Source organism: Miscanthus floridulus, chromosome 4 (assembly GCF_019320115.1).
Source record: "Miscanthus floridulus cultivar M001 chromosome 4, ASM1932011v1, whole genome shotgun sequence".
Classification (NCBI taxonomy): Eukaryota; Viridiplantae; Streptophyta; class Magnoliopsida; order Poales; family Poaceae; genus Miscanthus; species Miscanthus floridulus.
In genome coordinates, this window is record NC_089583.1 from 7831980 (window position 1) to 7857750 (window position 25771).

The window sequence follows — 25771 nt, forward strand, 5'->3', positions numbered from 1 at the left end:
TTTTACCATCCACAGAGAAAGGAGAGCGTGGCAAGAAACCAAGTGCGAGAAAAATGAAAGAGAGAAACGAGAAAAGGGAATATTACCTTTGAGGCCTCTTGCTGTTCTTCGTTTGCATGCAGGGATCGGCACGAGGGTGCTCGCCCACTCTCGCGTCGATCCGGCAATTCCATGGGCTGTTGAGCTCCGCTAACAGATGTTGTTGCAAGAACATCCTGAGCTGCAACCTACTCAGATGTGCGTGCTACTGCTCGTGGATCCGCTCTGTCTGCGGCAGGAGAACGAGCAAGGCCACGCAAGAGGCATCGGACACAAATAGGAAAACGAAGAGAAAGTGGGTCCGCGGCTTTAGTGGTGGGGCGGTGCGAGAAGCAGAGGAACCGTTAACAACAGAGGCAAAGAAGAGGAAGAATACGACGATGATCCCCGAGCAAGAGAAGTGCAAGTGGACAAAGAAGATATAGAGGAAAAAGAAGAGGAAGAATGAAACAAAACGGATTGGCAACCCTAGTCAAGGAAATTTCGCTCTCAAGTAAGAATCCAGCCTTTCTTTTTTTTTTCTCCCCTTGGAATTTCTGCTCTGCATGTCATATATAAAAGGTATAAGATGATAGTAAGCTGATAACTATAGTCTTTTAAACCATTTCTTGAAAACAGCAAAGTTGCAAAAAGACAAATCAATATTTTCCACCAATTATTGAAACACAAAAGTTGCAGAAGAAAAATCAATGCATGGTAACAACACTTAAGCATTGGGTTGGAAATTTTTGAGGAGTTACCGATATCATACAACAAAAGTTCCATCATGCATGTCACAATCATTGCTTAAAAGATTGGAAAATTTGTTCAGAAAAATATATAGATACCAATTAGCATGTCCATGAAAGTCTGTTTGCTCATTGCCTTATTCTTGAACTTAATTTCACCCTAAAATTTGTTATTATTCCCAGGATAAAAAATTGTGATTAGTATGATGAAAAACAGATCAATAAGGCTATATTCGATGACAAAGGACATATTTCAGACTCTCAACAGCTTTTTTTTACATGCAGACAGTCCCAAGCACAGGGCAGCAGCAGGGGAGATACTACGGATCGGCAACCATAACATTCCTAGTAGGGTGTTTACATTCCGTGAACTGGTCGATGCCACCGATTCTTTGAGCCCAGAAAACTTGCTGGGTGAAGGCGGCTTTGGAAGGGTGTACAAAGGATGCATTCCAGACACTACGAAAGTAAATAAGCATTTCTTATCCAAATTCACCGTTCTACATTCCATTAAACTAAGACATGAGAAACACTTGTGAATATTACCATAACTTGTTTATGTTAAATATGCCCATGTCTAGGTCATAGCAGTTAAGCCGCTTGACAAAGAAGGGTTGCAAGGAAACCGTGAGTTCCTTGTCGAGGTACTGATGCTTAGCCTACTGCATCATCCAAACCTAGTTACCTTGGATGGGTACAGGCTGTGCCGGTCCTGAGTTTTTCTAGGCCTAGGTCGAGAACTAATATAGAGGCCTATAGTCCACTCTCTACAAATATTTATATATATTTCTATTTATACATATAGTCTCCCAAATACATATCAATTTAGAAGATAATATTCGATGCCTAAAAAACATATATCGAACATCAACCGAACGGTGCTTATGGATGTGATCCTCTCTGTTCTCTGCCGTGGGGCGATCCCGTGATGATTGATGGACTGATGCGGCTGCGAACTGGATCACGGATGAGGATGATAGAAATTGGGATCGAATAGGCCCTAAGAATTGTTGATCTGCTCGATTACCTTCACGTTGACGAGTTCACGAGTCGCCAAACTCTGAATGGAAACTGGAAAGTGTCGAAGGCAAAGCCTTCCTAGACCTGCGCTTGCTATATTGGGCTACAGCCTATAGAAGCCCACGTACGTTACACTGCTTATACAACGTATAAACTAATGGCCTATACTAATACTAGTACTAATCTACTATATGGGTTGAGGCCCACCTAAATCTGAGGCCTAGGTCGGTGGCACACCCTGCCCACCCCCAGGACCGGCCCTGGGTACAGCACCGATTGTGACCAGAGGATCCTAGTGTATGAGTACATGCCACTCGGTTCATTGCAAGATCATCTCCTCGGTAATACAAACTCTCAATCATATATTTTTTATATAATATAAATGCATGTTCATGAATTGTAATTTGTACCTGTTTGTTCATTGAATTGTATAGATCTCACTCCAAATTCTCAGCCACTATCCTGGCACACACGGATGAAGATTGCAGTTGGTGCAGCTAGAGGCATTGAGTACTTGCATGAGGTAGCCAACCCGCCAGTGGATCTACCCGTGATCTCAAGGCAATCCAACATTCTCTTGGATCGAAACTTCAATGCAAAGTTATCGGACTTTGGTCTGGCGAAGCTTGGTCCAAGCGGTGACAAAAGCCATGTCAGCACAAGGGTGATGGGCACATATGGCTATTGTGCTCCTGATATGCCATGACCGGCAAGCTAACAAAGACATCTGACATCTATAGCTTTGGCGTAGTTCTCTTAGAGCTCATCACTGGGAGGCGAGCAATCGACACCACAAAACCAACTCGCGAGCAGTGTTGATAGTAACTATTGAAGTCATGAAAAAGAAAGCAAAGAAAGAAGTAGCTAGGCTGAACAATTAATGAAGTAGGCTGGTTGCCTGTAATTACTGAACAAAGAATGCTCTAGCAGTACCAATTTTGAAGTAAATCATGAAAACTGCTAGAGCATTATGGTGCCTTCCAAACAGGACTGAAAACTGCTGAGTTTTAATTAGGCCAATGTGCCAAACCAACAGTTTGATCCATGACAAATTTGATCAGGTTAATAAAAAAAATTATACAGATTGATCAACCAATCATTATTATTGGCACAAAAAATGATGTGTAATATTTGAACAACATAGGCTCATGGAATGACCAATGAGACACAATTATCAGAGAAACAGGCCCATGGGACGACCAAGAAGTGTGGTAACCGAAATTCAGTGGACAAATGAAGATATGCAGCACATGACATTTCTTTTGTTTTCATCTCAAAGCAATATATTATATTAAAATCATTAATGGAGAAACTCTTGATGCATACAAGAACGAACTACATATATAGCAAATCAGTTATGTACAATGATTATTATTTTAAAAAAAACAAATATTTGACCTATTCATCCAATCCAATCACATACACCTAACAGTGAACTAGAAAAAGTAAGCCATTTCAGTTTTATTTTGTTTCAATTACATCTTGCTAGTTCTCACAACAGAGCTGGCCTGGCTAAGAAGCAGTAGAAGCATTCTCTGCACATGCTTTGCCAGAATCAAGCTAAATAAAACAAGTGCTATTCTCCTGTTGCAGAATTGAACATACAACTCCATTCTGCATTAGCCTATAAACAAAGGAAATATGCTCGATTTCTCCATATGAAAGAGTAGTGAATGGAATCAGAATGAAACACAAACCAAATTGATTCGAGGTTTCATCATGTGATCGGATTATAGGGGAGTTGGTACCTCGAGGCTGGCCTCGGACTGGAGGGCGGCGAGGGTGCGCGGGAATCCGGCGGACTCGACGAAGGAGGCGACGGAGGCGACCACCGCGGCCCTCGCGCTGGGGGCGGGGCAGCGGCGCGGCTAGGCCGCCGTCGCGACTGAGGCTCCAGCGGCGGCTAGAGGGAGGGAGAGAGTAGGGCAGCGGTCGCTAGGGTAAGAGCAGGGCAGTGCGGGCGATGGCAAGGCCGCGCAGCGCCGTGCGAGGGCGGCGGCGGCGGTGGCGGCTTTGGTGACGCGACAGCGCGTGCAGGGTCGGGGGCGTCGGGCGATGCCGAGTGCGAGGGTGAGTCGGGACGACGGCGTCGGGCGCGGATCGGGGAGGGGGGCGCGGCGAGTAGTGACAGGCATGTGAAATGACCAACATACCCTTTATGATGATAATTAATATTTTATGGAGGTAATGGGAGGCAACGCGAGGAATTTCAAGTACCGTAAAAGGGCTATATATATATATATATATATATATATATTATATATATATTATATATATATATATATATATTGAATTACTGTATCTAGTAATATAGTGGGGATGGGCCCCATGAAACAACAACGGGCATATTCACATGTCGGTACGTATGCATCCAATGCATAGAACTATGCTTAAATTTAAATTTTAAAAGTAATACCAAAGAAAAACTATAACTCTTTTCTATGCTGGATGCGTGCATATGGACACACGTGGTCATAATCTTCACCATCTACAGCTGTTACTTGAGGACCGTCCCCATTGGAATCTTTTTTCCCATGATTATTATCCATCCAGTGGCGGCCTAGTGGGTGTCAGGGTGGTCCACCGACCACCCTGTGGGCCACCCGTCGATCGAGACACAATGAAGCTTCTTTTAATTTCAGCTGGTGCAAGTTGCAGTAGATATCGTGCAGCGTGTCGTCGTGCAATGTCCAGTGTGTGAAGCTGACTGCTGACGAGTGGTTGGTTGCATGGCGAGTGTGTGTCTGTGTGAGCTGACGAGTGCCAGTGGTGTTGCCAGTGTTCCAGTGTGTGAGCTGACGAGTGCCAAGGTGCAATGCACTGATGCACGGCGCGGAAGTAACCCGGTGACAGGCCGACAGGGTGGTCGGTAACGTCGTCTCACGCAGTCGCCATCAAACAACAACGCTCGGTCGTGGACTCGTGGCTCGCGGGGCAAACCATACATCATGACGTCTGCTCGGTCACGGGGCCCATGGACTACGGCTCGGGCCACATCCGGCCCAAGCACGCGCTAGGACCAGGCCTCGTCTACGACGTGACGGACGTGTCGTACTCGTAGCCAGGACTTCCAGGTTTTCTTTCGCGTGCGCTAGCGACGGCTCCCAGCTCGACCGCTCGGTGCCGTGCGCCCGTGCCCAGAGCGCCCGCCGCCGCCCTACCAGCAGAGCAGATCATCGCCCGTCGCTTTGCCTGGCCCTGGCCGCCCTGGACTGCCGCCATCGCCTGCAAGACTGATCACCAGTCCTTCCTCAGTTTCTCAGGTGATACTCCCCGTCCATCCCCGTTCTTCCTCAGTTCCAGGTTTCTTCCGATCGTTAGTTTTGATAATTGACGAGTGTTTTTTCAGAACTCTTGAGTCTTGAATTATGAAAAGAAACAGGAGACATTCGATCCCTTTTTCAGAAAGCAGCAAAGAAGGCGGCTGCTATTGACCCACCTCCGGATGAAAATATTGTGGAAGAGCAGAATCAAGAAGAAGATAGAGTACAAGTTGAAGAAATTGCAGATCATTTGCCCTCGCCCCCGCTAGCATCACCGCCACCGCTCGCATCAAAGCCGCCAGGCGTATGACATCAATCGCCTACCATATGATCCAGGTGAAAGGCTGCCTATTGAAGATTATCCTGTTAATGATCAAGATGCAATCCGTAGAGCATATATTACTAAAGGTGCTTGCAAACCTTATATACTTGATTTTCCATACCGAAACATTGGAGGCGTACCTCGTCGATTCAGTATACAATGGTTGTATAATTATGAGTGGCTTGAATATAGTGTCAAGAAGGATTCTGCATTTTGCTTCATATGCTACTTGTTCAAGAAGGGCAGTGGGTCAAAAACTTTTATTGTTGATGGATGGAATAATTGGAATATAGGAAACACAGCACTTCTCAAACATTCTGGTTCTAGGGCACATAAAGCAGCTCAAGAGAGGTACATTGGTTTTATGAATCCCAAGGTAGCAATTGATTATAACATTGACAAGTGGAGTGAGGAGGAGCTTCGTCTTTACAAGAAAAGATTGACATATTCACCTAGATGTATCAAGTTTCTTTTGCATCAAGGATTGGCATTCCGTGGACATGATGAAAGTGAAGAGTCTAGCAACAGAGGCAACTTCATTGAACTTTTAAAGTTTCTTGCAGGAAATAGTGAAGAAGTGAACAAGTATGTCTTGAACAATGCACCAGGTAATTGCACTTTGACTAGCCCAAAGATACAAAAGCAAATTATTCACTGTTGTGCCATAGAAACTAGAAAGAAAATAATTGAGGAACTTGGTGATGAGCCCTATGCAGTTTTAGCTGATGAGTCTAGTGATATATCACATAAAGAACAACTAGCTCTTTGCTTGCGTTATGTTGATAAACTTGGAAGGCCATGTGAGCACTTTATTGGAATTGTTCATGTAGATGATACTACCTCTTTGTCACTTAAGAAAGCAATTGAAGTTTTACTTGTTAGTAATGGATTGAGTATGCAGCAGATTAGAGGTCAAGGTTATGATGGGGCTAGCAATATGAAAGGAGATATTAAAGGGCTCAAAACTTTAATCATGCAAGAATCACCTTCCGCTTATTATATTCATTGCTTTGCACATCAACTCCAACTAGTTCTTATTGCTGTTGCCAAAGGAAATACTGACTGCAAGACTTTTTTTGATCAAGTATCTATCTTGTTGAACATTGTTGGGGTTTCTTGCAAGCGTCATGATATGCTTCGAAATGCTAGGCTTGAGAATGTCAAGAAAGCACTAGAGTGTGGTGACCTTGAATCAGGGAGTGGATTAAATCAAGAGATGGGTTTGCCTAGGCCTGGTGACACTCTGTGGGGCTCTCATTACAAAACTATATGTAGCATCATCACTATATATTCCTCAATTCATGATGTGCTCATTGAACTTGGTGCTGATAATGCATATAAGGAAGATTGGACAAAGATACATTTTGTGCTTGGAGCATTTGAAACCTTTGAGTTTGTTTTCTTTGTGCACTTAATGTATGTTATTCTTGGATATACAAATGAGTTATCCGAGTGCTTGCAGAGAAGGGATCAAGATATTCTTAATGCAATCTCACTTGTTAATGTGGCAAAGAGCAGAATGCAGGAGTTGAGGTCTAATGGTTGGGATAATTTTCTTCAGAAGGTCACTTCTTTTTGTGTGAAACATGGTGTTGAAGTTCCTGCTATGGATGGTGCTTATGTGCCTTATGGAAAATCAGCACGGTATGCTCGTGCCCGAAACCAAACAAATGATGACCATTTCCGAAGAGAAGTATACATTGGTGTCATTGATCAAATTAGTCAAGAGCTTGATAATCGGTTTGATGAGATCAATATGGAGCTACTCTCTTGTATGTCAGCCTTCAGTCCTTCCAACTCCTTTGCTTCTTTTGATGCACGGAAGGTACGTAGATTGGCTAAATTTTATCCTAAGGACTTCTCCAACAATGATTTGTTAAAACTAGAATTGCAACTTGATAATTATATTAATGACATGCGACAAGATGCTATCTTCCAAGGGCTAGACAACATTGTTGATCTCTCAGTTAAGCTTGTTGAAATAAAGAGGCACAAAGTGTATGATATGGTGTACTTGCTTCTCAAATTGATATTGCTTTTACCAGTGGCAACTGCGAGTGTTGAAAGGGTATTTTCTGCATTAGTTATAGTGAAAATAAAGTCAAGGAATAAGATAGGTGATACTGTTTTGGATGATTGTCTAGTCACATTTATTGAGCGGGATATTTTCTTCCAAGTTAATGAAGATGATATAATGGAGACATTCATGTCATTGAGAAAGCGGCGGATAAACAAGTAATATTGTAAGTCTCCTATTGTTATATTTCGAAGTATTTGTATTTCATTTGAACAATTTATATTAAGATTTGACATCGTTTTACCGAATTATAATATGGTTTTACCGAATTATAAATAATTTACCGAATTGTATAAATTTTTTTTTTGTGGCGCATACCCTATGCTAAAATCCTGGGTCCGCCACTGCTCGACCCCCACACTGCTGATGCTCTTATATTCGGGAACGGAGGAAGATATCCTCACTTTCTAATTAAGAAATCAAACGTGTCTTTAGTTTTAACCAAAAATATACAACAAACTATGAATATTTATGGTGTATAATACTCCCTCCGTTATCTTTCGTTGGGCGTACGGCGTTTTTTTCCTTCATTTTTTGACAATACGTTGGGCATGGGTACCTTCCGAGGAACCCGCCGGTCGACGCATGCTTACTTAGTGCAACCAAATCCCGTGCATGTATATATGCGAAGGGAAACCAAGCGGACAGCTAGCGCATGCTTAATTAGTGTAGCCAATTGTGATGCAGGCATGCGTATCTGGGATTCTACCTCTTGCGCCTTAGAAAAAAGATAATGGATGGAGTAACTAAGTATCGTTAGCTAGATTAATTGTTGAATATATATTTATAATAAACTAATACAAATGTTGTCAGTATTTATTTTGTTTTGTAAGTTTGATCAGTACGAAATCCAAAACACAAACACTTGTTTCGAGACGGATCGGGGTGAATACGTGTCTCGGGACCGCGTTGGCTCTTGCCTGCAGTGGCAATAATCATGTTAGGCTGTGTTTAGTGGGGTGAAATTTGGGAATTTGGTTATTGTAGAACTTTCGTTTTTATTTGGTAATTAGTGTTTAATCATAGACTAATTAGGCTCAAAACGTTCGTCTCGTGATTTCCAACCAAACTGTGCAATTAGTTTTTTTTTTGTCTACATTTAATGCTCCATACACGTATCGCAAGATTCGATGTGAGGACTACTGTAACACTTTTTGGAAAAATTTTTTGGAACTAAACATGAGCTTAGCGGCCTGCCCTTTCCATAGTCACAGTGCTCTGGCTGCAGCGTGGCAGATGCAACGCGCAACCACCGAATCATCATGCAGAGATAGCAGCCGCCCGTCGATCGCGATCGCGTCGTCACAGCACAGTCGGTGCACGCGCGCCCACCTGATCTGATCGAGTTCCCTGGCTGGCTGGCTCCACGTACGTCTACTCTCTACATACTCTCCCTCATGCGCGCTATAAATGGAACTCGTGGGGCGCTAGGCGAGAGAGTGTCCCGGCCCGGCCAGCAGCAGCTGGAGAAGCGACGACGACGACGACGACTTGGCAATAATGGCATCGTCTCAGTCTCTGACGACGCCCTGTCTCAGGGGGCGTGCCCATGCGCCGTGCTGCCGATTCGTCCGCCGGGCACTGCTCGTGGCGGCGGCGGCGCTGGTCGTCGTCGTCGTCGCCCATGGAGACGGAGCTACAGCTACGACGACGGCGGCGGCAGCTGGTGGCGCCGGCGCCGGCGCCGGCGCCGCTACCGCGGACGACCGGCAGCCGAAGTTCCCGGCCATCTTCATGTTCGGCGACTCCATCGTCGACCCCGGCAACAACAACAACCGGTTCACGGAGGCGAAGGCCAACTTCCCGCCGTACGGGCAGGACTTCCCCGGCGGCGTCGCCACCGGGAGGTTCTCCAATGGCTTGGTCCCTGGGGACCTCTTAGGTACGTGCGTGGAGTACTCCTATAATGTTGCCGACATGCTACCCGGCCTGTTTAGATTTCAATGCTACTCCCATCCGTACTTCGGAGGTACGGTTCTCAAATCAAGAGATTAATTACAAAGTCTAGTAAAGGCCTTGTTTAGATCACCTCCAAATTCTAAGTTTTTTCACTCTCTTTTCATCACATTAATTTTTGGACGTATACATGGAGCATTAAATATAGATAAAAAATAACTAATTGCACAGTTTAGTTGTAAATCATGAGACGAATCTTTTGAACCTAGTTAGTCCATAATCGGACAAAGTTTGTCAAATACAAACGAAACACGCTACAGTGTCCAAATTGCAAAAATTTACGATCTAAACGAGGCCAAAGATCTGGAGGTGGGTTCAATGCTAGCGTGGAGGAGAGAAAGAGGAGTGAGTTCATAGCTGACTTAGATAGAACTATTTTTTTTTGACAGACAAGTGGATCGTATATGTCAGCCAATTATTATTCCGGTGAGCTGATGGATAACTGTAAGCGTCTATAAAATCAGTAGAGGTCTATATTATCAGCCTTTTTTTTTCTCTCCTCTCACAAAGCACTGTTCAAATAGCTAAACAGTGATATAACTGAGCCGGTCCAAACCATACCAAAGGGGCATATATATATATATATATATATATATATATATATATATATACACGCGCGCGAGTGACGAGGTGTAGAATACTATTCTACACCAAGCTGTTATACTGAACAAAATTCAGTACTGTTCAGTAGTCGCGTTTCAGTATTATTTAGTATTTCGGGATATTGGGTATAGTACTGACGGATACTGAACGTGGTTCAGTATTACATGGTATTTTTTCTGGTCAGTTTTGGTTTGCGGTGTAGAATAATATTCTACGTGTAGAATCGCACTGCCGTGCACACACGAATGAAACTGTGTTGCATACCGAACAGAACTGAATTTTGTTCAGTATATATATATATATATATATATATATATATATATATATATATATATATATATATATATATATATATATATATATATATATATATATATATATATATATATATATATGAAACTGTGCTGCATTCAGGTACATTTATTTATGGCACAAGCACGCACGTCGGTACATTCAAATTAATTTGTGTACTTGTACTACTCCCTCTCTTCATTTTTATGATACATAGTTTTCTGACTTTGTCTCAGTTCCAGTTTTGAAAAATAATTAGTTCCATAACACTCGAGATATTCCATTCCTTTCAAATTATAGTCGTCGTTCACTATAAATTTAATCTGTTCTAACTTAAAATACTTCCTTTTACTATGTTTTTAAAAAAATATATATCAACGCCTACATATTCAAAGAAAAGCTCTATAAAAAGTTATTTTATAAAGAATAACAAACTAATCTAATATTCTAGATGTTTGTGCATATTTATATAAACCTAGGTAAAGTTACAAAGATTTGACTTAGAACAAAGTCAAAGTAAACTATAACTTGAAACAGGGAGTACAATTAGGGATTTAGAAACATGTTTACAAAGTTGGTGTGCCAAAATACCACCTTAACAAGTTTAGAAACCGCAATCAATTTATTTAAAACTAAAATGTTCGAACAGTACATGAGTGACATATAAGGAAAATTGGATAAAGATCCTTGTTCTTTAATAGTGCTATACTCATCACCAGTAGTAGTACTGCAACGTTGGGCGAAACATCTAATGCATGCAATTGTTTCTGAACAGCTTCCAAGTTGGGTATTAAGGAGCTGCTGCCTCCTTTCCTTGGTTCTGATCTAGAACTGAAGGACCTACTCACTGGTGTGGTGTTTGCCTGTGGTGGCAGTGGCTATGATCCGCTCACATCCAAGCTCGCGGTAATTTATTTATATATATGTTTATATTTTTGTTTTTATTTCCGAATCAAGAAGCTATATCAATATTGAAGTTGTTATATGTCTTTATTGTTTCTAAGAATAAAATTAATTGTTACGTAAGCTGAGACCTGCAACTTAATGCAGACAACCTTGTCGAGTGACGATCAACTCGAACTATTTCAAGACTACAAGCAGAAGCTAACGACTTTGGTTGGAGAGAAGGAAATGACACGAGTTATCTCACAAGGCGTCTTCTTTACAGTCATGGGGTCAAATGACATTGTAAATAATTATTTCACTCTACCTATAAGACGCCACGAATATGATCTTCCTTCGTACGTGGACTTTCTTGTCTCCTCGGCGATTAACTTCACAAAGGTAATTATTGCTAATTCTAACCTTTCTGATCATTTCTCTATATTTTCTATCACCTTTTTTATATTCACAAAAGTCTTCTCTCATTCCTAAATTCTCTACAATAATTTAAATACATTTTGTTGCTCCCTAAATTATGCAAATATATTTTCTATCTTTTGTTAAGATGTTGAGACAGATTCAACTAAAGCAAACAAGATGTATTTTTTCTTCGAGAGTTAAATGCGCTAGAAATTTATTAACTTATGTGGTGGTTTCAGTTAGGTCTGTCAACTAATTTTTGGGTCCATCAATAAACCTTTTAAGTTGTGTCACCTAGGTTCATACTAATGTTGAAGTGGCATACTAATCCTGATGAATTGGGGCCATCGCTACCCTGGTGATGTTCATACCTTGATATGATGTCAATGTCACACTCGTCCATCGCGCCGCCTTTCACATTGTGCCACCACTGTGAGATCTTGGATGCAACGAGCACCATGCTAGCATCACATGGGCGTGGTCCTCACCCTCCTTGCCATCTTCTCCCTCTTGACGGCATCAAGCATGGCGACACCCTTGTGACATGCTACTCACATCTTCTCTCTCTTCATCCTTTTCTCCATAATCTTGTTTCTAGCTGTAATGGAGACAAGTCAGTAGGGGGGGGGGGGAGCACCCACGACCCCCTGGATCCACCACTACATCATCATTGTTTAGGTCCTCCCAAAGTCTGTTGACCGCTCATCTTTGTGATCGCAAAGGTTCTTGAGCGGCAGCCGGTCAGCCCACAACCTACTTTGATGGAATGCCACATCATCATGAGAAGCCCATATAGTGGAGGTATGGACATGTACCTAGGTCACACAACTTCAAAAGATTATTGACCCAAAAATCAATTTTAAGAGTTGATGGTCTAATTAGAACCCTCACACAAATTAACAGAGCTTCGGGGGATTTAACACTTCTCGATGATAGCTTTATGGTAATAGATGTGACATCGTATTGTTTTCTCCTTGTGAGGTGAAACTTTCCTTGTGTGTAGCAAAGGGTTGTTGTGGTTACTAATTTAGCTAGTTTGCTTGGGCCGGGCAGCACCATCTATCCCCAAGGTCTCTATAGAAATCATAAGTCCCATGACGCGTCCTACTTGACATGGCAACCTTGCACGCTATCATCAACCAAATAGGCCTTGTATAAAGAGTACTGGAAATACATCATGTTTAATTGCTCTCTTCTTTTGTATAGACTCTGAATGATATGGGAGCTAAGAACATTGGATTTCTTGGTGTCCCACCATTGGGATGTTGTCCTTCACAAATAACACTTGGAGGAAGCCCATCACGCCAATGCGAACCATCAAGGAATCAAGCGTCACAGTTATATAATTCTAGAGTTTCAAAGGAAATAGAGCGATTGAATGCAGAACGAAGTGCTTCTGGATCAAAGATTGTTTATTTTGACATATACTACAACTTACTTGATCTTATTCAGAATCCAGCTTCATACGGTAAGTCTTATATTTTCTTTGCTACTACAACCCAATAATATTGATGCGTTGATATTGTAAGCTTGCTAAACCAACCTTCATATCAGCATAGGCCACATCTACTTGCAAGATATGAAAACTAATTTAATTCTATGTAGTATTTGGTATTCTATACATCTTCTTTCTCAAGAGGTTTTAGTTATTGTTGGGATAACCACACTAACATAGCTTGTTAGTTAGCAGAAGCACTAATTTCACCACAATATGAAATCAGCCTAAGATCAACACCTATTCACTAAAGAAAATATATGCATCACACATATAAATGGGGGAAATGGAAGTAGTCATAACAGATTCCAACTAGTTATTATCACATCAACCTCAGTTGCAACTGGTAGCAAGTGGTCACAATCGGCACCAACAGCAATCAAAACTAATTGCACCAGGACACTCCAACAGCAGTTGCAACTAGTTGCAGCCACACCTCATCTCAATAGCGAGACACCAGATTTAACATAGAAAACCTCCAAATCAGGGTAAAAAACATGGGACCAAGCCAGCCAAATCTTCTTCCACTATCTGCTTGTGGGATTACAACAAATTCATCTCTAGATAGCACTAGAGGCAACCATACATCAAGATTTACATATCTTGACAACAATAATAAGATTTGAGGCTGCTATTAGGGTGAAGAAAGAGCTCACAAAATAATGGTGGAATGCAAACTAGAGGTACCAAGGATGTGGATATTCAGCTTCACAACCTTGAGGACGAACCCTTCTTGGTCTATTGCTAGATCTCTCTAATCTCCCTCTTTTTCTTCTTTCGTGGAGGCTCTCTGGTGCTTGAAGGAGCGAGCTGAACAACTGTTTTCTCATCCCTTCAATTGCAAGCCAAGTTACAAATACTAGATGCACGTAAGATTGGTCCACTTTCTTGAACTACACCGATGATGTGTGACCCTGCTCAATAGGAGCAATTACTCTCCTCAATGCCCACTCATGACGAGGATTTTCCAACATTTAGTTGGCGTGTTCTCGTCAAATCAAGTGCAATAATAGTCTTATCGCCAAGCTAGTCAACATTTTTGCATATGTGAAGGAGAGAAGAAAGCTCGGCTCTCATGCAAGCAACAAGATAAGCACACGGGCCTATACAATGGTAGGCCTAGATATCAAGTGAATGTGAAGAGGATTACGAAAGAGAAGATGTGACATTGATAAAAGCAACAATAAAAAAAGTTTTTATAGACAAATAGAGAAAACTATTGTATAGCTTGACTGTTACAACTTGACTTACACTCAAATACTTAGCTCTATTTCTGAGCTCGCTCTTACGATCATTTCTACGCTACTAAAGAATGAGCCACATTTTTACAGGTTTCAAGGATGTCAGCGAAGGTTGCTGCGGTAGCACAGTGTTAAATGCCGCCATATTCATTGCATATCACAGTGCATGTCCAAATGCAATCGATTATATTTTCTGGGACGGCTTCCATCCTACTGAGAAGGCCTACAACATTGTAGTGGATAAGCTCATTCAGCTTCTAGGTACCTGATGCTGTGAAGAAATTGTTGTTGCACACTCTATAATAGTTTTAATGCTCCCATAGAACAACCTGACCAGTGACCATGGATTCCACATTGCAATGTCATTTGCCAAATGTACGAAACATATATATACTGTGTGTTAATTTGTATTTTTAGCTCAAAATCCTTAATTACAATGGTGATGTACAGTAATCACCACATATCTGTAACTAGATGTCAATTATAATAAGAACGCCTCTATATTTATAGAACCGTCCGTGGGGGAGTACCTAATATAAAAAGTTGTACCATTACCATTTGTGTGCCAGCAGAAATTTCATTGTTGATCGAACACCGCGATAATTTAATGTACTAAACCTGTTCCAAATTATAGTTTTTTTTTACTTTTTTACCCCTAGTTTAACCACTCGTTTTATTCAAAAATTTGTGCTAAATATCACTTCTTTTGTTGTGGCTTGCTTTATTAACAAAAACTCTTCAAGAATGACTTAAATTTGACTATGATTGCATAAATTTTTTGAATTAGACGAGCGGTCAAACTTAGGATAAAAAAAAAGTCAAACGAATTATAATTTAGAACGGAGGGAGTACCTCTTTTGCTACCCTGCTGGTAAAAACGTGAGAAATCAACCTTCGTTGGGCCCTGTTTGGAAATCATCCTTCGTTAGACCCTGTTTGGATTCATCTTACACCTAATAAGTTCCCAAGGTAATCATCCACCTCCCTCCCTGCGGCAGAACGACACTTCGGACTGCAGACCGGATCGAAAAAAAAAAACTAACACCATCCGGTTAAAAAAATCTACAAAAATAGACTGGACTCACCTCCCCTGCCTCTTCTCCAGCCTGCCCCACCGCCGCACCGGGCCGGCCCTCCTGACAACGCTCGTTCCAGTTCCATGCTCTGCGTTACTTTGTACGTTGAAGGAGGAAAAGGAATTAGAAACTTTTGCTAGGGTTCCGGATGCAAAATTCTGGCAGAACTTCCAAAATGCATAGAAAATCACCGAAAAATCATAAAATAGAAAATCGAGTTGTGTTGAACTCCTCTTGAGTATTTATATGCAGTACATATATAATATGGCATTGACATAGTTCAATTGATTTAATTTAGATTTCCAGTGTATTTAAATCTATGATTTTCAGTGTTTAATTCATAATTGCAGTTTGTGTAGTCCAAATGCTACAAATTTTTTGTGGTAAACTACCCACTGCATGGTTGATTCTGTAGTAAAAATTTCAAGTTCTTTGGATGCAGTATGACTAAGTTCTTCATTAAACTTAGTTTATCATTGAGTTGTAAGACATTGAAGGTCTCTATAAATTATTTTTTACAAATGGTTACTGGACTACTGGTGATGGGAGTCTGCGGCGTGCGCGTGCCATGTGTTTGCCGGGATGAAGAAAGTGGCTGCAGCAACTGCAAGGACTACTCAACTGCTGGTGCTTGTCGTGGTCAAATCTGTCGCCCTAAGCATGTACAAATAACACATGACCCCACTGCAAGGACTTTGTGGTAATAAAATATGTCGCCGTAGACGTGTAAAAAAATAATGACCCTCGGTGCAACGCACGTGCATTTATCTAGTATTGGAAATAGATAGCAACTATATATAAAAATTAGAAAGATTGACTTCAAACAGGCCTTTTACTAAGTCCCTCTTTAAAACATATAGGACTAATAAAATTCAAAAATAGGAAAAACATAGGATTGAAATGCCTATACAATTGGAATTCTATAAGAATCAAGTTTAACATTTCATCATCTGGTAAGAGCCGCTCAATAACGAAGGGTACGCCTCGTACAGAGCCGCCGCCACCACGTAGGTAGAGCTGTCGCCACCCCTCCTCGCTCTGCCGTCGCCGTACATAGGGCCCCTCCTAACAACGCTCGTTCCAGTTCCATGCTCTGCGTTCCTTTGTAGGTTGAAGGAGGAAAAGGAATTAGAAACTTTTGCCAGGGTTCCAGATGCAAAATTCCGGCAGAACTTCCAAAATGCATAGAAAATCACCGAAAAATCATAAAATAGAAAATCAAGTTGTGTTGAACTCCTCTTGAGTAGTTATATGCAGTACATATATAATATGGCATTGACATAGTTTAATATGGCATTGACATAGTTTAATTGATTTAATTTAGATTTTCAGTGTTTAATTCATAATTGCAGTTTGTGTAGTCCAAATGCTACAAAATTTTGGTGGTAAGCTACCCACTGCATGGTTGATTCTATAGTAAAAATTTCATGTTCTTTGGATGCAGTATGACTAAGTTCTTCATTAAACTTAGTTTATCATTGAGTTGTAAGACATTGAAGGTCTCTATAAATTATTTTTTACAAATGGTTACTGGTGATGGGAGTTTGCGGCGTGCGCGTGCCATGCGTTTTCCGGGATGAAGAAAGTGGCTGCAGCAACTGCAAGGACTACGCAACTGCTGGTGCTTGTCGTGGTCAAATCTGTCGCCCTAGGCATGTACAAATAACACATGACCCCACTGCAAGGACTTTGTCGTAATCAAATCTGTCGCTGTAGACGTGTAAAAAAATAATGACCCCGGTGCAACGCACGTGCATTTATCTAGTATTGGTAATAGATAGCAACTATATATAAAAAATTAGAAAGATTGACTTCAAATAGGCCTTTTACTAGGTCCCTCTTTAAAACATATAGGACTATTAAAATTCAAAAAAATAGGGAAAACATAGGATCGAAATGCCTATACAATTGAAATTCTATAAGAATCATGTTTAACATTTCATCATCTGGTAAGAGCCACTCGATAACGAAGGGGTACGCCTCGTACAGAGCCGCCGCCACTGCCTAGCAGCCTGTTCGGTTGGCTGGTTCGTTTCGTTGCTGGTTCGTGAAGAAGTACTGCTGGATGGTTTGTGTGAGAGAAAAATACTGTTCCGGCTGGAAATTTATGATCGTTTACGACAAGCCACAGCCAAACGAACAGGCTGTAGGTATAGCCGTCGCCACCCCTCCTCGCTCCGCCACTGCCGTACATAGGGCCCCTCTCCTTCTTCCTCTCCGGTGCGTCTGCCAGGGACAAGAAGAAGAGGGGACCCATCCTTTTTTCCAGCAGTTTTTCTATCTAGTTGATTAGGGTTTAGTGTGGCAGAACCGTCTAATCTAATGCCTCCCAGGAGTGCTTGTCTTCCATTAGACACTAAGCACCCAAAGGAGAACACTAAATTACTCGGTTCCGTCGGGCACACCCCATGGGAGAACCCGAAAATCTATATTTTTGCCATCAGGATCACAAATGAAAGAATAAAGCTTACATCATTGTGAACCATTTCTTACATCACTTTTAATACAATATCAGAGTATAATATTGATTAATATAACAGCAGAATGAAATCATATTATCAGAGTTATGAATAATTTATTATAACAGCGAAATATAAACATGTGATCAGAATTACAGCGGAAATGAATATCTAATCATGACATGATGAAGTATGGATAAATAAACTACAACAACAGGTTATGAACTTTCAATTGTAAAAACAGTTGGTGAGAGTTATAAATAACAACTACGATCGCAGCGTAAAGGAATCCTCTCTGAGCCCACCAGGAGGAATCCGCATACAAGTGTCAGCTCTAGCATCCACCTGTCACCTGCAACAGGGGAAATAAAACCCTGAGTACTCAATTGTACTCAGCAAGATTTACCCGACAGGAGGAAAGAAAAGACTCCAAGGATATGCAAGGCTATCTGGCTTGTGGGTTTATTACATTTGCAGGAAGCATTACTAAGTGTGCGTCCTTATATTCGATTTTTATTAATAGCCGCATTGGTTCATTAACTAACCATTCTATGTAAGCACCTGTGCTACTTTTCAAGCAGGTGGTAAGCAATCAGATTTCCTTTGTCCATCTTTCATCTTTTAGTTCTTACTACAATGTTAAACCGTAGACAAGCCGTACCGGATCGCCCGTTGATTCATGAATCAATGCCCCTAACTGGGTACCCTGAAAACACATGCCCCGCTTGTACCCAAGGCACAAGCAGGACCAACCCATCACTCTCTAGTCCCGGGTGTCTAGGTCCCCATTCAAACTGGGACTCCAAGCTCCCGCCCCTGAGTCTCGGACTCAGTGCGGTGCAAGGACCTCCTCCACCAAAATAAAACCCTAACAGTCGGTCCGGAAAGAGCTGGATCCGCGACAAGAGAGCAACAAGTCTTCCAAGCGCCTATACACAAGTATGTGCTCGGGATAATAAGTCCGTGACCTACCTAGAGTCTTATGCAACGAATGGTCCTTAATCGACCAGACAGGGAAAGCAGTGTAACCAAGCTATGCCCCGCGTCCACGGCGACACAACTTCTTACACCCACCAATACCCAAACCCTATTCCTGCCCGGTCACCATTTTCCTTTCCACCATTTATATTTTTCAAGTGATAATAGTCCAATAATATATTTCCTATCTCTCGCGAGTGACAACCATCACTCGACTTCTACCAGAGTCCTGTAGCATAGCAGTCTACACGATCCTGTTATACTAGTAAGACCCATAGGATAAAGATATGTGTATGTAGGTGGGTTTCATTCAACTCCTTAAAACTTAATGCACAAATATATTTTAAAGTGCATAAAGTAGGGGTTATGCACCGGGGCTTGCCTGGATAAGATATATTAAAAAGTTAGTAGCTGCATCTTCAGATCATCCACCATCAGCTGAAAAACAAGCCCATTGCATCATCTCCTGGAGAGAATACCATCACACCATCTTCGAAGTCCCAATCATCCTTCAATTGATCCGTCGATCCATCATCGTACCTATATGATATGCAATGCGATGCAATGCAAAGACATAATTAATCGACTGCAATCGTGACTCGTAAATACGACGTACGCCTCTTGAGTTAACGGGCTAGATCTAATGACGACCATACTTAGATTACATATATACGTTGTCGGATAAGGCGTTATTTCCCAACAATTATTTTAGTTATATAAACCAACGGTGTTTCTTTATTCGCAAAAAGGACATTATATATCTAGCAACTAATTATTCTGGAGCTACAAAAATTACAGCGAGCAGCTAATATTGCTAGGAACCTACTATAAAGATTTTTAGATTAAGCAATATGACCAATTGATCACAACCATTCCTACAAGTTTATATTTTTATAATATTAAATATCTTAAATTAATTCTATAGCTCCCAAAAATTTTATCACACTATGTGAACAAACTATACTAACAGGTAGATCACGATTTTAGGGACTCAACAAAACTGTTTTGGCATTTCAACGATTTTTCTATGATTCACTATGAATTTTACCGGTTTATTTCTGAGACTAAATTAACACATACTTTTAGAAAATTAAAAGGGCAACGACCACCAACCCGGCCCACAGCGCGCGGCAAAAGCACGGCGGCCCAGGCAGAGGAGCACGGCCCAGACGGGGCATGGTGTGCGTGGCCCAGGCGCAGTGGCAAGCGGCCCAAGCCGGCCCAAGCAGTGCGCCTGGCTGGCGGAGACGGCGCGGGCGTGACCCAGCAGAAGCCGGCGGCCCAAGACCGGCCCAAGCACGCGGCAAGCCCAGGCGGGCATGCAAGTGGCCCACTAGTTGGCCCACGTGGCCAGGGCAGCCCAGGCGGGCGACCACAAGCCAGCCCAGCGCGGGTAGGTGCTCAGCACATTTGCGAAATGGCCCTCATTCTTACTCGAAACTAAAGCGCAGTTCAGCTGGTACTATTCATTCGAGTCACGTATTTCACACTAAGAACCTTGATAAACTTTCGGTTTGGATTCATACCGTTTGACCTCCTCTTCTTCACTCTCCAAAGCAGAGCACCGGCAGGGGAGCTCCGGTCGGCGCCCACTTCTGGCCGGGAAGACACGGCGGCGGTGGGACGGCGTGGGGAAGGCGCACGAGGCGTGGAAGGGGGCAGCTCGTCGGCGAGGCTGGCCACGCGGTGGTGCGGCACGACGACGACGACGAAGGCGCCAGGGAGGAGCAGCGCGCTCAGCACGGGCAGGGTGAGGCGCTGCGGCTGCGGAGCTCAGCCGACGGCGAGCGCGAGCTGGAGGTGGAGCGGTCCAGCGCGGGGACCGGTGCGTGGGCGCGCTCGCGCTAGCGTGGGGAGGGCCGACACCGAGCGGACGGCGGTGCAGCAGACAGCGGACGGGTCTCGTCCGGTCGAGCGCCGCGGCATGGGCGCGGTGACGCGTGTGGCAGCTCCTTTAGCAGCCTAACACGCAGACATGTACACACTCCGTAGGTGTCTTAGTTCTTGTGGTGACGACGATCTTTTCTCTCCTGTTTACCAGTTTGGTTTGTTTAGTATTTTGCCCTCAATATTTGTTTGGTGCAATGTCTATTTTTTGTTCATCTTCTCTGCCGATTACCGTCTTCCTTGGCCGTGCAAATGATTTGATGCAGGTGGCCCTACATTTTGGATGTAACGCTGTAGGCTATGGCAACTACCAGATGAATACTGCCCAGCCCCCACTATTTTTTTAGTGTGGTTTGTTCTAGAAAGGTGTTGTATTCAGCATGGGATATGTGATTGATTTTGTCTTGCTCCAGTCTAAACTATGGCCACCAAATGTATTTTGACCGCTTGTAACCTGGAATGCAATTGCAGCCATTTAATTTTGACCGCTTGTAACCTGGAATGCAATTGCAGCCATTTAATGTGGTAGTGTCATCTTGACTTCTGTAATTTTTCTTTTGCTATCAGGTCGGGGGTTTTTATGCTTGTGTCTGGACATGCCTGAAATCACAAAATTTACCAGGCACAAGTTTTCAGGCCCATGTTGTATAGTAAGCTCATTTCGTTTGTGACATTGCCTTGCCTGTACACCAAAACTATCCTTCATTATGTTCTTGCATGGCGTATGCAACCGGCAAGCCACTTAACACGAGCAACTTCCTAGCTGTGCTCCACAGAAATGTAATTTACTCCCAGGCATATGATCACCTCACCAAACAAATGTGAGATTGAGGGTGAGTTGGGATTGGATCTACCCATCTAGTAGTATACAACATCAGGATATACACTACTACTCAAAGTCGGCATATCACCATGGTACCCCACTGATTACAGTACAAAATTGAGTTGTTCTTCAGGCTTCACTTCTGGATACCAAACAGAACCCATCCCATCTACAGGATGCATGACCTGGTTTCCACAATAGCTACACTTCAGGTCTTCTCATCGTACAAGCACATCTTGGGACTGTTGCTTCCATACATCACAAAGTTCCACCTCAACCTGCACAAGGCCACACATGTTATTAGATGCTTGACTTTTGCATGATTGTAATTCTAGTAACAACAAATCCACTCAACAGATATAAGACAACTGTGCTATCCTCTTTAGGGATTTTTTTAAACACCATGCATAAGCAAGTCATGATTTTTGTGTTTTGAAGCATAGGAAAAATACTGAAAGTACAAAAAACAGCATTGCATTGAGATCTGGCTAGAACCACTGAGGCAAATTATGTAGTGTTCTCAAGTAGCAAATCAGGCAAGACGCCTATACGACTTGGTCGCAAGGGTTTAACGCTGTGTAAAGCAACCAGGGGAGCAATACAATACCTTAAATGGTTTATCGATCCACTGGAAAACACACCCTCGTGCCTTGACATTTTTTATCATATGAGGCGGCATCATGGATTTGAATGCTTCATGAAGCTTCACTTTCGTCAAACAACCACAAACCATAAGAGTAGCTGTCACGCCATTCGGCGTTATACCCGCTAAATGGACGATGGTATGTTCCGCAAGCCGGATATGCTAGAAAGGGACATAAGTCCGATATCGGTGACTGAACAATACGACAAGTTTATCTGTGATGAGACATAGATGGTATTAGCACAATTGTAGAACATACATGGTACCATCAGATTCCCGTTACAGTTACAGGAGAAAAGGATAATACCTGACGGAGGCTATGAGAGAACTGGGAAAGGTAAAGCATTCCCACATCATTAATCTCAAAGCATTTCTTAATATCAAGGTTGGAGAGTAGCCTGCGCCCCATCGCTATTTCTGAGAGCCTAGTGGATGTAATCATGGGGCAGCCACGAATCTCCAGAGTATTCAGCTTTGCACATTTTGAAAGTGATATCAGTGAACTGTTTGTTATTTCTATACAGTAGGATAGATTGATACACTCTAGCATTGGACAACCCTGTGCAATTTGAATAATTCCATCATCACTAAGGCCTCCAAACCTGAAACAGAAAATATAAGTTAGTTTACTGACAAAGAACCAAATAAAGAAATCCATAAGGCATGTCTAATAATTACCTGTACAGATCAATGTCGTGGAGTTTTGGGCAAGACCTTCCAATGTGGGTAAGACCTTCATCGCTAATCTTCAAGCAAATTCCAATTTTTAGACTTGAAAGTTTGCTGCATCTGGCAAGAGCTTTCAATCCTACACAATATATCCAGGGTCAACTTTATGTTCATCTGGCAAAGAATAATTCAGTAACCAGTCCAGTAAGTACCTTCACCATCCAAATCACTGTCAGTAAGGTCCAACTCTTCCAAGTGAGAACAGTGCTTCCCGATCAGTTGGAGTGCTCCACTGGAAACACGGCTACAAGACTCCATCCTCAGAGAGACGAGGGAAGTGCATGAACTAGTTATGGCCGCTAGTGAAACATCAGTGATATTGCGGCAACAAGTAATGTCCAGCTTCAGCAGGTTCTTTAGTCTTGACATCGCAAAAGAGAGTTATGTATCCGTCACTCCAGAGCACTTGCTCATGCTTAACTCCCTTAAAGAAACACAAGAGGTTCCAATAGCTTTTAGTCCATCAGCTATGAATTTGCAGCCTTCCAGCTTCAGGGTCCACAGTTTAGGAATCTTCTATAAGCTTCTCACCATAGAAGGAGTAACCTGATACACAAAGGATGTAAGTTAAGCTGTGTGGTCTCAAGTTATGCCCAGGTGATAGAATAATACGACTAGATGGTTGGCTACTTACAGGACAGCAGTATGAAAGATCTAGTTCCAATAGATTGGGTATCGACTTCAGTATGGCTGAAACTCCCACATCAGTGATATTCTGACACTGAGACAGATCAAGCACCTGCAACAGTGCAAGCATGCGAGTTCAGTCATAAGCGGAGCTACTATCAAACAATTTCTTTTGTGAATTATGAAAAATACATATTTTAGTCAGTTGACTAGTTCATACAAGGTATCAGCAGAATTCAGAACCTAACAGTGACCAAGCAGATCAAAATACTACCAGTGTTTCAAATGAAGGTGATGTGTGTTTGCTAGTAACAAGTATAAATCAACAAAAACATCAAGGGTATGGGTTTTACATGACAAGGAAAGCAAATGTGCTAAACAGTGTAGTGTTTACACAAGACTAGGCCATTTTAGTTACCTTTGGCAAATCATATATCCGGCACATCCTCAGGGAGCATTGTTTCCTACAAATGAAGAGGAACATTACCCATAAGTACACATGCCTCACAGACAGCCAATTTTCAGCTTTGATGAACATTACACTTAGCTTACCTCTTCTCTCTTGGAGCATGTTCGCCGATTGTGACCCTCACCCTTACACAGGGTATATTTCTTCTTAGATTTATCTGAAACTGACTTCAACTTTTTCTTCGGGGCCCCTCTGCCAGGCACATGTATGGGATCAAAGACATCTATAGAATCAACATCCAGGGCTTACGGCAGCACAGGACCAAACCTCTAGGAGGGATCATAGCAGCTTCCTCATGAAGAATGTGTTTCAGCCGCCCATATGCTTCAAGTGATTGAGATGCTATGAAGGATGCCGTTTGACTGATATTGTGTAGCTCATGGTACCTCTGTAGGCTATCGGAATAGTCATACATGGCGCTCTTCCTTATAGGAGGAAATCCACGCTTGGCCCCCCTCGTCCACCTTTCCAAAACACAGTAGTCTGGAAGCTTGTGTTCTCCTCGACGACCCAATACAAAGAAGATGTGTGAGCATGGGGTTCCAAGGGACTGTAACTTTAGACAAGAACAAGAAATTTCCTTCAGCTTGCATTCAACAACGCATATCTCACATTTCACATAGTATTGTTTGTCTCCTTTATCAACCCTTCCAACAATATACTCAACAATATCATAGCCATCTACAGTCTCAATCCAATAACACTTGTCGGCTGCTTTTACGTTGTACTGCACATCAGCAAAATAAACACTTGGTGTGAACAAATTCGCAGCCTCTTTCTCAATAGTTGAAGCATCTGGTTGTAAGCATGGCTTAGAACTTGCTTGAAAGTCCAGATACGCTTCATTACTGCGCAACTTTGAAAGACAGTGGTCAACGTGCTGTATCAGCTCTAATAGTGTCATTTTCCGATCTAGATTAAACTGAATCCTAGAGTGTAGGCTCTCACTACGCTGGTTGCTCCTCAGTCCTAAGTAGCACTTACCAGCATGATACGTCGCACACCAGATTTCCCTTATCTCATACATTTGGTACAGCCACGAGTCCTTATCTGTAACTTTCTCCTTTGCCAAGAATGCTATCCATTTCCTCTTAATCTTTTCTATGGAGCAATGATCATAAAGAAAAACCCTAACCTTATCCTTTAGATCCTGGGTGTGAAGATTACGCGCAATGCACACCTCAATATGCCATACGCATAGCCTATGCGATGAATTCGGCCACACAATACTGATTGCTTTCTGCATAGCACGATCTCCATCAGTGATCACAGAAACCGAATGCTTCTGAATCATAGCATCACAGAATGACCTAAGCAGCCACACATACGACTCAGTATCCTCGTGAGAAAGAATTCCACAGGCAAAAAGAACCGTGCTTTTATGGTGATTGACCCCAACAAAAGGAACAAGGGTCAGGTTTATCGATTCGTTTTGTACGTGCCATCAAACACGATGACATCACCAAACGCTCTATAATCCATCTGACATTGAAAGTCACACCAGAGCAGTCCTGTCAGGTGCCCTTTCCCATCAGTCTTGTACTGGAAAAAGAAATCAGGATCTCTACGTTTCAATTCTGTCATGTAACTGATGATTGTTCGAGCATCACCACCAAAAAGTGTCTCCGCCTTGTTGCGATGGCAGAAATTGTAAAGGTCCCTTGATGTAAATCCAACCTTATCATACCCACCGTACCGCCTAACCATAATATCCATTATCTGGTGTTTGCGGATCCCAGAAAT

At 42.4% G+C, this 25771-nt stretch overlaps 1 protein-coding gene and 3 pseudogenes across 1 annotated transcript; 3 read left to right on the forward strand and 1 right to left on the reverse strand.

The window, feature by feature from the left end:
* The first annotated feature begins 274 nt into the window (after positions 1–274).
* Positions 275–2606, forward strand: LOC136548004 (probable serine/threonine-protein kinase PBL23; annotated as a pseudogene).
* A 2155-nt stretch (positions 2607–4761) lies between these two features.
* LOC136548005 (uncharacterized) lies at positions 4762–7611 on the forward strand. Its single transcript, XM_066539668.1, has 2 exons — positions 4762–4838; positions 5565–7611. The coding sequence occupies exons 1-2, from the start codon at positions 4762–4764 to the stop codon at positions 7609–7611; spliced, it is 2124 nt and encodes a 707-aa protein (XP_066395765.1).
* A 1291-nt stretch (positions 7612–8902) lies between these two features.
* Positions 8903–14859, forward strand: LOC136550882 (GDSL esterase/lipase At3g14820-like; annotated as a pseudogene).
* A 6634-nt stretch (positions 14860–21493) lies between these two features.
* Positions 21494–25744, reverse strand: LOC136548006 (uncharacterized; annotated as a pseudogene).
* Between the last annotated feature and the right edge of the window lie 27 nt (positions 25745–25771).